The 14,006-nt window shown below is 40.0% G+C and overlaps 1 protein-coding gene across 4 annotated transcripts in view; it reads left to right on the forward strand.

The window, feature by feature from the left end:
• arhgap10 (Rho GTPase activating protein 10) overlaps positions 1 to 9,817 on the forward strand; it is a 49,820-nt gene extending 40,003 nt beyond the window's left edge. For 3 of the 4 annotated variants that reach the window (XM_062432723.1, XM_062432729.1, XM_062432739.1), the window contains 3 exons: positions 4,679 to 4,780; positions 6,237 to 6,328; positions 8,214 to 9,817. In XM_062432723.1, coding sequence (XP_062288707.1) covers positions 4,679 to 4,780; positions 6,237 to 6,328; positions 8,214 to 8,302 — 283 coding nt within the window. In that variant the 3' untranslated portion in view covers positions 8,303 to 9,817. The remainder of the gene's footprint in view (positions 1 to 4,678; positions 4,781 to 6,236; positions 6,329 to 8,213) is intronic. The other variant, XM_062432748.1, reaches the window with a different exon arrangement.
• Positions 9,818 to 14,006: the final 4,189 nt, after the last annotated feature.

Below are 14,006 nucleotides of genomic sequence, written 5' to 3' on the forward strand. Positions count from 1 at the left end.
AGTAAATAAAGTCATAAATGAGAAATACAGTCCACATGGTTTAGAGTCAAATGTAGACTCTGTGCACTGCGTGGAGTTCAAGTAGAATTGGAGGAATTGAAGTATTGGAATTTAATGTTTTGAATATTTCAGTGTTCTGGACAGACAGCACACTTAATGACGGGTAAATCCTTCCTGTATCAGCATGCAGTGCACTGCAATAAGAGTATAAAATAGTGCCTCTAAAGCCTTGCAGATTTTGAGTGATGTTCATTTCCTTCTTCCACAGGAAATCTGAAATGTGTCCAGACACTAACCCTAACCCTTCATTGTAGGTTCAGCTGTTTGAATTCATTTTTCCTCTTATATAGCGTCTTGGATAGTAGTTAAACTTTACTGTATTGGTTCATTGCAGAACAGTTCCTTCTTTGCCACTCTGGTGGAAATCATTCTTTAAAATACAGCCGGGTCCAAAAGTCTGAATCCACTTTCCCGTTCAAGTGGTCTCAGAGGTTTGGACCCCAGCATGAAGAGGATCTCTTCTCTTTATGTGCGAATCCTCTCCTGTTAGCCTGTTATGGGCATCAGCAATACATTTTAAAATTCTATACATTAAATTATTTATCAGTGAATCAAAAATGAAACAACATATTAATTAATAATGAAATTATCTTTAGTGTCAGCAATAACATGATGCTATTAATCAAGTGTCACCAACTGTTTTTACTTCCTCTGTCTCTTGCACTAGCACTAGATACAGGCGAACATGCTTCAGTAGTTTAATGCTTTGCGGTGCTTCTCTCCAGCTTCTCCTTTCTGTCCTACCTCTCAAAGTCCTTGGTCCTTTTTGTTGTTTCCAGCCCCTGACTTGTCTTGAATGCTGATGTGAGAGATGAATTATTGGGTTATGCTGCAGATGTTAGACTCTGCTGTGTCATGTCTACAGATTCACCTTGAAATAGAGTTTTTCCTCATTCACTGTCCACTTTTCCTTCTTCATCAGCTGAAAAGAGCTGTAAAATAAAAACAAATCCACCTTACAACATGACAGAGGACAATGCGATTCCTGTCTTACTTTGACCCCTGTGGGTGCCCGCCTGCCTGTGTGTGTAGGCATATTTGTAGCTGGCTTTCTCTCTAAGTTGCAGGATTAGACCGACAAGGTTCTATATTACTTATGTAACCAACTCCTTTTTTTCCCCCTGCGGGTATTTTTTTCTGTGCTTTCCCACATATGTGGCATCATGTTGGAGGACGGAAGGAGCAACCAGGAGGAGGTCGTAAATCTCAGCTCTTATTTGTTTGGGAGACAGGTGGCCGTGCGTTGGCCGTGTAAATCGTATTGACATTGGGGAGATATTCATCTTGTTTACCCTTATAGCCGCAGCCGCTGTCCCTTTATGAAGACTTGCGCCATATGTCACAGGGTGTCGCCCTGGCTTTGTTCACTCATAAATCTTAGCATGTGAGATGGTTGAGACCTGTTAGCACAGCACCTCTCTGGCCTGGAACCCAGGGATTCGGCTTCAGTCCTAGCCAAAAAGAGCAATAGGGATGGCGATAGCTAGATTACCCCCAGCTACTCTCAGAAATGTCTTATCTGCATTCTTGCCTGCTCAAATCTGCACCTGGAAAGCAGCATATTTTAGTCAGTTTCCTGCTGCCATAAAATCTGCCTGGTCATACACAAATGCACCGTGACGCACTATATCATGCAATAACTCTTTGTGGAATGTGGCATGATTTATCATCTCCGTCATCTTCGATGTCTCGCCTCATTTCTCCTCTTCTCCCCAAATTCATTCACAGCTTCTCCTAGTGGCAGTTGCCCCACGTCCTCCCAAATGAGGTTACATTTTTTGGCCTCCTTTCCTTCCTCTCCCCTGCCCTACCTCCAGCCCTCATAGCCTCTCACTGACAGACAGCTGTGGATCATAAAATGGAGGATCAGGTCTTATTTCCTGCCCACCCAAACTGGCGGTGGCTGGGTGTACAGCTCAACTGATCCCACTTTCTACTAGAAACCCTCGAAAATCCCACCGCTACCCTTTTTCCTTTAGTAGAAAGACCATTGATAGCCCCTCTCATCCATGCCAGGATCAACAAGGGCTGGATGCTGCAGGGTGAAATTCCTGTAGTAATGAGAAGCAGCAGTCTGCTTCTGTTGATGAATTTCTCCCCACTACTAACCTGGAAATGTGTGATAATGTGTGATAGTTTAAATAATAAAAACAATGACCTCCAAATGCAGTTCACATCGGAATTAGTGTTGTTTGATATCTTTGATATTGTGAGAATTTTTGATGTATTTTGATATGACGTATCATACTATCATATATGTACCATGTAAATATTCTGTACAATTTAAAGTTGAAGATTGCTAAAATTTATAATTACCAATGTCTACAGAGGGATTTTCATATGTGCCTCACATACAGTACATTTTCACTCAAGTCCCCATTTACTGTATTTAATCATATTTACAGAAGAAGCTTAGCTAGGTCTGTGATGGGTAAAAACAACGGATGAGCAATTCAAAGCTTGTTGCTATTTTTGTTGAAGAGAAATGGCAAACGATTTCCCTCGGTTTGGCTTAGCTATAATTGTGAAAGCAATTTTGGGATGAATCCATTTACCTCTGGTACATTTAACAAGTTTCTAGGGCAGCCATGTGGTATTCACTGATTTTCCCCAAACTGTTTATTCTCTAATTATTTAAATATGTTTATTTTAAAGATCTTAATAGATCTGCATAATCCTCTTCCAACTGAAATAAGCAGTTAGATGGATATGTTGATAACTTCTTAAATGTGTGTGCAAATAGATTTTCTGTTTTTAATTTCATGAAATTTAGAGTTTGGTGTGTATGTGAGTGGGTTCACCTGCAGGTGGGTGAAGTGTTGGTGCTCCTCTGCGCTCCCTTGTCTTGGCTGTGACCCAGGCAGACAGTGGTTGTGCTTGGGCCCAGGTTAATGAGTGGATTTGCTGCACTGCAGCGCACTGTCCCCCCATGCTGATGTGGAGCAGCTGAGCACCACAGTGGCCCCACACTGCTGCAGAGCTATAAATCACCCACAGTCAGGCCAGGCCCGAACAGAACAGCCACCGCTGGGGATGGACAAGCGCACTGAGAGGGAGGCAGAGGAAGAAATGGAAGGAGGAAGGGATGCAGGGGGAGACGTGAAAGCATGAGTACTCTGTGTTCACCTCCACCTATGTACACATAAGATCCCCTACCATGTTCCCCCCTTAAGGCCATCTCTCTCTCTCTTACACCGGTGCCAACGTAACCACTATTCACAACATCCTCTCAACCTCCAGCCCCTCCCCAGCTGCTCCCTCTAATTGCCTTTATTAACGTCTCTATGGGAGCGGCAGCTAGGAGCAATTTGCTCATTATGTGCTGTATTAGCACTGGCCCAGGGGCAGGCATGGAACACAGAGGGATGCCTGGCTTAGACTCCTGCTCTCCTCTGTTCCACTCTGCCTTTACCAGGACCCCTACCTCCATCCTGTAGGTAGGCCATAGACTCATTGGCCTGGACACCAGCCAGGGCAAAGCACAGCAACTGCTGTGACCAGTGAGACTGACGAATGACTGACTTTATATCTACAAACAACATACACTGAGTATATACTGATGTATACATGAAAATTATCTAATCACGACGATGATGATGATGATAATGATAATGATAGAGAGACTCAAGTTATCTTTTGTCCTTCGGGTTTTTTAAACGATTGCAATGAACAAATACTCAATTTCAACTACTTCAATTTCGCTATGGTCAAAGCTATCGTTACTATATTTTTGGGATGCTGGTACTGCTGGCTGGCTGTTTGTTCCGAATGAAATAACAATACAAAAACAATTGCAAACATCATGTGTATGTTTGCATCTCTTATTCCCAATACTTTTGATGTTTTAAATAAGTCGACCGATGATTTTAGACCGAGAATTTGTTATTCATCTTGTATCTTGGGCAAGTTGACAGTACGGGGTTGTCAATCAGTTCAGGACAGATTTTAGCCATATAGTCAATATATGACAATAATGTTACCCAGTTGACTTGAGTTATTGGGTTCAAGAAGTTTCAAAACCACCAAACTTTTTCATAGGGACAATAAGAGAATTCAAAGCGCGCGTCCCCCTGCATGTAACTACGGTATTGTACTGTTGCACAAAGCTACACATTGTTGCAAGTGTGGTTGCTCTCATGAGGTACTACGTTTGTGCAGAAAGGTTGCTTAGTTTAGCTCATCTGTTGCTCTGATTCCACCACGTACTACAGTTGCTACCATTACTGGATAACTGAACATTTTATAAAACCCAACATCTGTTTGTCATGATTGTTTGGCTGAGAAAGAAGTGGTTGACATCTCCTAAAAACATTCTCTTCTTCTGGACACAACATCCAACTTTTTTTTTAACATGCCATCTTATTCTGAACGCCTTTTTTAAGTGTTCATTTTCCTTTTCAAGACATGATGTCAGTTTGGGGTAAAATGCCATGTGTGATGTATATTCCTAATGTTAACACATATCCAACCAATCTAAATCTTATCTACCAGTTATCTTGTCCAACCACAACATACTTGAGGTGTATAAAAGTCTTGAAGGCAAACAAACATACCATGATTTCAGTCAAAAGAAAAAAACCCTAGACTTTGTTGTAACTAAGATATGTTTTTACTGCAGAGCCTCCACAGCAGCAATCTCCTGGCCCACTCCTGGAGTGTTAGGAGAGAACCAGCCTGCTGCCACCACCACTGCCTCTGAAAAAGAAAAACCAGATGAGAGGTAAAACATGGTTCCCTTGCTCAGGATCCTCTGCAAATACCTGTTTCCTCCTAAATGGATTTTAAGATTGCAGTTAACTACTTTCATTCACTCATACCTGTTAAATGTCACACTCTGACACTCTTTGACTCTTTCAGTTTTCATTCACTTGCCCCATTACACGCTTGCATGTCTTATCTCACATGTTCACTCAACAGAATCACCGACTCTCTCACTCGTCTAACATCTACTTGCACTCTTTCACATCAGTATTTTCCCTCGCTTTTTTCATTAATTCACCCTTCCTGTAATTTGGCTACTTTTGAGGGGTTTTAATCAAACATAAATTTTGGCTATAGCAGGAGCAGCAACCTTCTCCCCTTTTCTGACAAACTGCGGATACACACACTGGTTTTTGAGTGAATTGGATGGTACTGTGTAGACAGTTGGCCCATTACACTGATCTATTGCTCCACTTCTTTCAGACTAAATGATAAATTCATTTTCAATGCTCTCAGATGTTGCAGAGGAAATTGCAAACAGCTTGGTCATTCTATGGGCAATTCATTAATGTTATTTTCATACTGTATAAACACAAATCCTCATTTTTCCAAATGCGGCTCCAAAAGAGTGCAGTCGTCTAAAATTCTGAATTCAAGAACTCAGCTGAACATTGTTGTATTGACAACTCTGTGACCACAAACTTTTTTTTTTCTCCTAGTTTGTATATATTCTTTCTCCTCTCTCATCCTACATTGTTGTTGCGCTGCAGAAAGAATATGAAATATTTATCAGGGCATCTTTTGTTGAAGGCACAATTTCTACATGGTAATGTTGCTGGCTTTCGAGATAACGGTTTGCAATGCCAGGCAAAACAACCTTTCTGTGGAAGCAGTTTTTATGTATTCGGGAACGGAATGGCATAAATACTCCTTTTTACTAACCTTTGCAGAGCGATGAATATGGTTTCTTTGACAACGCTCTTTTACATCAAACTGATTTAAAATGCAACTTCTAAGCTCACAAATGTGAATTTAAAAGCTGAAGAACTGTGGAGAGAGATTTCTATTCTACCTCTGTTCAGGTGCAAACCTATTTTAGAATCCTCCCGCCGCTTTTTAATTATCTCAGCATAGATAGTTGTCTGCTGTGCGGACCTGATGTGCGCCTGCCTTTTCGGCAGTACAAAACCTCACACAAACAGCGCTGCATTTCATTGTGTTTGCGCACACACACAGTTGCATGTGGGTGTGTTTTGACTCGCTTGCTAGTCTGTCTAGACTGGAGATAGGGGAAGACAAGAGTATGTAGCGGCCCGGCTCTTCTCTTAGTACCTTTGCTTATTTTTTTCAGCTTGGCCCATTTCTGCTGTTTCAGGCTAGTGAGTGAATGAACAAGCAGGCCCCGGGCCCAGATTGAAGTGTGCGGTAATCCTCCTCAAAGCTCCGCCAGCTCACTGATTGCCTTCATTTTTCAGTGTCTCCAGCAGGAAAGCAAAGGCTGTGTACCCATGTGAGGCTGAGCACGACTCTGAGCTCTCCTTCCAGGTCGGCGCAATATTCAACGCTGGTAAGTGTTATCGCCTACACCAGTCGTTCAGTCAGAACCAGCCCTGGCATATTGGATTTGGAGGAAAACCGAACACCCAATCTGATCTTCAATCGAACAGAGAGATGAGACGGAGAGAGGGAGAACAGGGAGGGGGGTAGGGGGGGCTAACAGGAGACACAGATTTCCTCTTCAGTGTGTCTGGGAAGAGGCTCGACTGAGCTTTAATCACTCTCAGAGGAAATGAGGGTTTTGTAGTTCCTTTTTCTTGTCAAAACCCTCTTTTGTGATATACAGACACTATTGATATGGTATAGTCTTTACAGGGGACATGTAGCAATGTCTTTGATAAGGTCCCACAGTGGACGTGGTCGTTATGGTCAGGTATGTTCTAGATAAGTATCTAAGCTTTATTTTTTTTCTTCCACTTAAAACCTCTGCTGTCCTGGAGATTTGAGTTAAAGGTATAATCTCCACATCAAGACCTGAGTATGGATTAGATTACTCAAACCATACCTTACTTGAAATAGTTCATGTCAGGATAAACGCCTAAAATGGCTAAATTAAATTGAATAGAATGTGGATTTCCAAATTGTAAAATATGGACTCCTATGCTCTGAAATAATAAACATAAAACAAATTGCGTATCACATTTTCATAAACTAAATTAAATCATGTTCTAGAGCCCATTTTTTTGTTCCGATATTTAATTTGGAGCTGAACTGTTTTGTTTAGTGGAAGTGTTATTAAATGATAATTTGTGTGTCTTTTGGATCTCAATACAAATCTCCACTTTCCGCGATAAAAAGTTTTGAGATTGTTGCTCACATTTTGTCTGTCTTTAAACACTTTAGTTGTGTTGCAATTAATTGATTGACAATATAACTACATACATGTTACATGATAAGATTCTTATTACCAAAACATCTATAGCACAGTATCTTGGAGACCCTTGACATCCTGAATATGTTGTCTATTCAGTTATTTCTGCATATATTTATGATTTTTTTGTGCCTGAGCTATTTGCATAACACATGTGTGAAAGGTCAGGAGGGCTGAATACTCAATACTTGAAGAATTCAACATATATTTATTCCTCAGCCATACAATTAGATAACTTTCTCTGACTTACTTATTTTAAAAAAACCTCAACAATTTATTCTCTTAAAGGGCCAGCCTAGAATTATATCACCAAATAGAGATATGGTTTATTTAGTTAAAATAGTTAAAAATCTAATCTTTTATTCAATTATGATTCAAAATGTAAACAGTTTTATTCTATTATGTACAAGCATTACTGACACGCCTTTAACAAAGACAGGAAACAATAATAACACTGATTTAGTTGTTTTCTTGTGCAAACCCTTATATTGAAAGACAGTCAATTTGGGACTTGTGGCAAGTTTAAATCTTGTGCTTTGAATTCGGGTGACAGGTTGACTCCTTTGTTTACACCCCGTATTTCCTCTACTGTTGCCTCAGAGGGGCAACCTCCCCTTCACCCCATCACCAGCAGGGCACTCAAAATTTTAAATTGGCTCACTCTGTAGACAAATCTGGAGGATTCATGGAGATTTTGAAAACAACTTGTCTCAAAAATGTTATGTGCTGTGACACATCAGTCATACTAAACAGTTTTGAGAAGTTCCATTTTGCTACGGAGATTCAGCACATGGTGAAACTTGAGAAAAGTTGGCTCCAAAAACATTGTGGAGATGTACAATAGAGATAAAATGAGTTGCTGTGTGTATCCGCATAATTACTGCTTCCTCTTCAGACCTCTGCTCTGTTCACTCTGACACATGTACACTTACTCACTAGAGGCTTTGTGTCCTCTGTCTGTCCCCCACCCCTCGCCCTCGCTGTTGTGCTGTCCCCCTGGTGACGCTGTGTCCTCTTCCTGCAGTGACCTCGTCCAGAGAGCCGGGATGGCTGGAGGGGGAGTTGGAGGGAAAGCGGGGCCTCATCCCTGAAAACTATGTGGAGTTTCTGTAGCCTCCAAATTGAAATATTTATGGACATATTATCACCTCTACCAGGAAAAGAATCCGGGAATGCACGTGCCTCAACTCTGAAATTCACAGTAGGGCTTTGTTTATCCAAACCCAGCACTTCTCTCAAGCAAGTGACAATGAGTCTTAACTGGTGGACTATTCTTGATGGAGGGGGGGAGAAAAAAAAGTATATGTATTTTGGCCAGACAGTTGACTTTGTGATGCATGTGCAAGCATGTTGCTTTGTTTGAGTTTATTTACTTTGGGCTAGTTTTCACATGAATTTCAGCATTTTTATTACAAAATGGGTCCACACTTACAACATTCTGCTGTATAAAGAGATGCTGTAACCTCTAAACATCCAGGTAAGTTTGTAACAGCACCAGAAAGTCAAAAGCCTCACTCCCCTCTCTATACCCAGTTATACATGGTATCCATGCGCTCCCAAATCAAACATCACCCTCAGAAGCCATTATGGTTTGATGTCAGCACTTAAATCACTGTAATCAATTTTTCTTAAGACTTTTTTGCACCAAATCCAACAGCTTTTGACCCTCCTGACGATGATGCAGAGACGAGATTTCTGCTCAAAGATTAGAGATACCTTCGTGCCTTATCCACCAGAACAGCTAAAATGTAAATGTATGTACGGGTATATATGAAAATGAATTGGAGTGTTACTGCTTTCACTTATAAAATGTTGCATATTTCATATTTGCATATTTAGATATGCAAAATGAGGCACATTGATGTTGTAATTTTGTTATATTTAATTGGCACATCGATTGCATGACTTTTTAATTTTAAACACACTCTGTACTGTTTTGTTTGAGGCACACAGAAACATAGCAAATAGCCTCATTGGTGCCTGATGAATGTCTTGTGTTAAACACTAGCAACATACAGAGCCAACAGAGGTCAGTTTTAATATATAGCGATGATTGAAACCTTGTGTTTTTCCTGTAAAATGATCTGTCTTGTGTTTTTGTTTGTAAAGCCCGTCTTTAAACGTTGCTCAGTTTCTTCTGAGCAGAGAAATGAGACACTCCCACAAGTTGAAATTTTAGCTTATCTGTATTTTATCCTCAACTTCAGTGGAATAAGTCATTAGATAATAAATCAAAATTTATTATCAAAAATACACACAAAATGCAGTATTTAAAAGTTTAACATCCGTTCTTTGTGTATAACCTAATTAAGAGTTTTGAACACCAAGTATATTTTAAATTTCTCCGTTAAATGTTGGCCAGGTTTTTAAGTTGGTATATTTCATTTGGAATGGTTTTAGCATGTATGCACCTCTTGCATTACAATTCTTCCCTCGGCTGTCCAACGATACACTTTAATTTTTCTAAGAGCTTTTATTCAGCTGATTGTTTGTGTTTTCAATGGCAGTTGCAATAATTTAAGACATTGATTCATGATATTTTTAAAGGGCCTTGACTTCACTTTCATTTATGCCTTTGGGTATCTTCTTGATCAATGTTAAACAAATAAAGATTTTTTTTTTTTTGTTCTTCAGTGCGTCATGTATTCTTGCAGTGAAATAAATGCTCTAAATGATCACTCCAAATGAAACAAAATGAAGTCTTAGAGAACGGTTGCTTTTTGGTTTGTTTTTTATTTTAATCCAAAAATCTTAAAAACGTTCCTTCAGGCACTGACTTCATATGGTTCTATTAGACAATAAGATATTTGTCTCCCAATGAGACTGACATTGTAAAAACTGTGGACCAAATAGAACTAAGGAAAGCACTGTAGGCTACGTTTTGTTGACTGAGAGTTAAGTTTATATTTTGGGAAATGAATCTTGTTTTACCATTATGAAATCTTGCACTATGTCTAATTTCTGATGACTCATCCATTGTGTCACAGGGAAGCAGCACAATTTCCCACAGTGTCTAATAATAAAGTGTCAGGTGAAATGAGGATTCATTCTGCAGCCAGGACTGTTCCAGTGAGCCGTATAGTGTAATGTAGGCCTTCCTGTTTATATTGACCTGAGGTCTGTCTGTCTGTCTGTCTGTCTGTCTGTCTGTCTGTCTGTCTGTCTGTCTGTCTGTCTGTCTGTCTGTCTGTCTGTCTGTCTGTCTGTCTGTCTGTCTGTCTGTCTGTCTGTCTGTCTGTCTGTCTGTCTGTCTGTCTCTCTGTCTGTCTGTCTGTCTGTCTGTCTGTCTGTCTTACTAAAAGCTACTTCCAAACTAACTTTCTAAACGGGATTAAAAATAGATTGTAATCTGTGAGGAAAACACACACTAATCCACCTCCACCTCCCTGATCCATTTACATCTCAGCCTCACGCATGTTAATTCTTAGACTGCATCTGTGTAATTAACACACCAAATGGCCTCCAGACCTAATTCTGTGGCCTCTGTTACATCATTACCAGTCCACAGCTATATTCAGACCTCCAGTAAGTGGGCTGATGCACGATTTAAAAGTATAAAAACACGCACTGTCCACACAGGAGGTTGGAGGTGAGGTTTTGGTGCGACACATACGGTCTGTCCACCAGCTCCCTAAAGCGACTACAGATGTGATGATTACATTATGAAATGAGGCAGAGCTAATGAGACGGGCAAAATATTCCCCCACTATCACCGCCACCACCCACCCCCTGGGCCCTTCATCATCTTCCCGCTGCCAGAATACTGCTGAATCATAGAAACATCCGCCCTGCCTGCCAGTCACTCTGCTTTGCACTGTCTGTCAGAAATTGTGCCATGTTGCTCTAACTGCCTGCCTTATTCCTGTTTCTTCTGCCTACCTGTTTTTCTTCTCAGGAGTATTTAAAACTCTTCCCTGTCTCAAACAATTTGTTTACAAAATCAGTTAAGCTCCCTGCATTTCTCTTTCCACCACAGCTTGTGACTGACGCAACGTACAACAGTGGTAATCTGGATGGGTCAGATGCATATTTGAGCCTTCTTAATATCACTTGAGATTGAGGTTGCGTTACCTGTGGTGGTTTTAGTGTCTCTGTCTGCTTTATGTGTCTATGTCCATCAGACAGGGATGGTGTGTATATATATCAGTGTCAGTGTATTGATTAAGACTAGATGTAGGTTTTTGAGTAGAAAATCCAGACGGACATTTTCATTTCTCATTTGCTAAAGTCCTGGCTGCATGCCAGCTGTCATCTGCCTCCCATGACACAGTGTCCTTCAGCCCCACAACATAGTCCCACACTATGACTCAGCTTAGATCAAAGCTGAACAGCAGTTTACCACTAACTATGAGAAAATGATTTAACTTGGTGTCACAAATAAGTCTGAATTTCCCACATGTGCATGTCAGTAAGTAACGCTTAATTTAATGCATCCCTGTGTCTTCATTTGGTTCTTTCAGAGTGCACAGCATCTGAAATATAATCACAATAAGACTTGATGTATTATTGGGGGTGAAAGCGTAGTGGGAATTTGGAGAAAAGTAAATTAAGGAGAGAGTTTGGAGGGGAAGGGGGAAAAAAAGCCTCAGCTCAGAAAGTGGGCCACAGAAGCCGCCATGTGCGCGGGCGCAGCCGTGAAATCAGCCTGATCCAATAGATTCTGTTTATCTGGCACGACTACAAGTGAAAGCAATTGGAAATCTGGGGAAGATTTGGAGAGAGAGCTGTGGATTCGGAGAGAGAGAGAGAGAGAAAAAATGAGCAAAAAAGTAATACAGTCTGGCAAAGCAGGCGTGTTTTCAGATCAGCTTTTAACAAGGTTAATGGTGACTTTTCTCCACAGGCACCGTTTTACTGTAAAAGTCTCATCCTTGCGTGCTTCATCTCTGTCAATTTCCACTCATCCTGTTTTCCTTTGTTCTCTCCATCTCCCTGTGACTGCTGTACCTGCTGCTGCTCCACATCATTTCTGTTTTTCCATGCGAACCCTTGTGTTTTTTGGCTCATTATCCTCCCTAGCCACCAAATGCAGCTGTTTCGAATTCATCCAGATCAAACAGCCCATTTCTTTAGGGCACCTTTCCTAGCTTCTGTCTCATGGTACAATTTTCATAACACACACACACATACATACACACACATACACACAAATGCACAAACTGATAAATTACACGTCAGATTATCAATTTAACAGTTTTATTAGAATCTTGCAATAGTTTTGCAAACACAGGTATGGCAATATCTGCATCAAGATATACAGTAGTAAATGGTTTCAAAGATGGTTTTATTTGTTTATGTTGAAGGCTGTCTACTGTGTGTTTGCTGGATAGTTGCTGAGAAATATTGTACAAAGCATCTGAGTAAAAAGTCATTTTTGGAATTGGAAAAAAAAGCAGTTATATTTATATATTAATAAGAAATGCACTGCCATGGCTGTGGAGATATGGCTTAGTCTCTCTACACCCGATTCACCACTGCGAACAGAAAATGGCAATGACGTGACTCCACATACAGTGACGCGATAGTGTGCTGTGACACAGCAGTTGGACACATTCTGAGTCATTCATGCCCACAAGGAGAGTTAATTTAGAAGGAGCCAGCTTTGAAGATAACACTACTTGTTTGAGTATGGGAAAGGTTTTTATTATTTGCAGTAGGTGGTGATTGATGACCATTAAAACACTTCATTAATTTGGTTCCTTTAAAGAATTAATTTGACATTTTATTCGCTTTCTTGCCAAGACTTTGATGAGAAGATTGATACCACTTTAATGTCTGTCCAGTAAATATAAAGTTCCAGCCAGGGACGGTTAACTTAACTTAGCATAAAGACCAGACGCAGAGGGAAACCGGCTAAGCTGCCTCTCTCAAAAGGGTAAAAAAAAAATCTCCCAGCTACCAGCAGCTTTAAAGCTCACTAATTAACATGTAAAATCTAAAGCTGAAATGAGGTGATTAGTCTATCTAAAGGATATTAATTGACACCTATTTTGATAATTGAGTATTTGTTGATAGTTCAAGTAAAAACGCCAATGCCAAAGATTTGAAGGCTCCAGGTTTTTAACATGAAAATGAATATGCTGCCTTTCTTAGTCTTACATTATAGTAAATAACATATCTGAGGGTTTTGGCCGATGTTTTGGAAAAAACACATTTTATGACGTCACTTTTTGCTTTAGATTATCATTATGGACATTTTTCAAGGTTTTTCTGATGTTTCTGACCGAACAATTGGAAAAAGTCTTCATACTAAGCTAAGCTAACCATTTCCTGGCTCTAGCTTCATATTAACGTACAGACACAAGGTATTGACCTTCTCACCGACTATAACTCTCAGCAAGAAAGTATATTTCCCAAACTATTTCTTTAAATAGCCAGAAATATTAAATAGCCAACAGTCATAGTCTATATTAATGGAGTTATGGTCTGATAATCAAAGGGACTGATAACATCACTGATAATGTCATCTTTATTACGTATCTATGATGTATAGATGTTCATATTATTTTCATTATCATTCTTTGGGTCACATTTTCTTCTGTGAAAGTTATTTTGGCAGTTAGTGCAATATATCCAGTTCAGAACTGGTCAGGACAGTCAAATTTGAATTGGCTTAACTTCAAGTCTTACAGTCTGTACATCCATCATTTCATTTCATATTGTGTGTGCACAAAGTTTGTACTTCCAAACTGAAAAGTCAAGAACGTTCTTTCACTTATCCCAATATCAATAGTTTGTGACTTTTTGATTTTATTGTGGTGCTCATCAACAATACCGCCATGGGTTAGGAAATCATTTCAACAGCAACAACTCAAGG

The sequence above is a fragment of the Scomber scombrus genome, chromosome 2 (genome assembly GCF_963691925.1).
Source record: "Scomber scombrus chromosome 2, fScoSco1.1, whole genome shotgun sequence".
Lineage (NCBI taxonomy): Eukaryota > Metazoa > Chordata > Actinopteri > Scombriformes > Scombridae > Scomber > Scomber scombrus.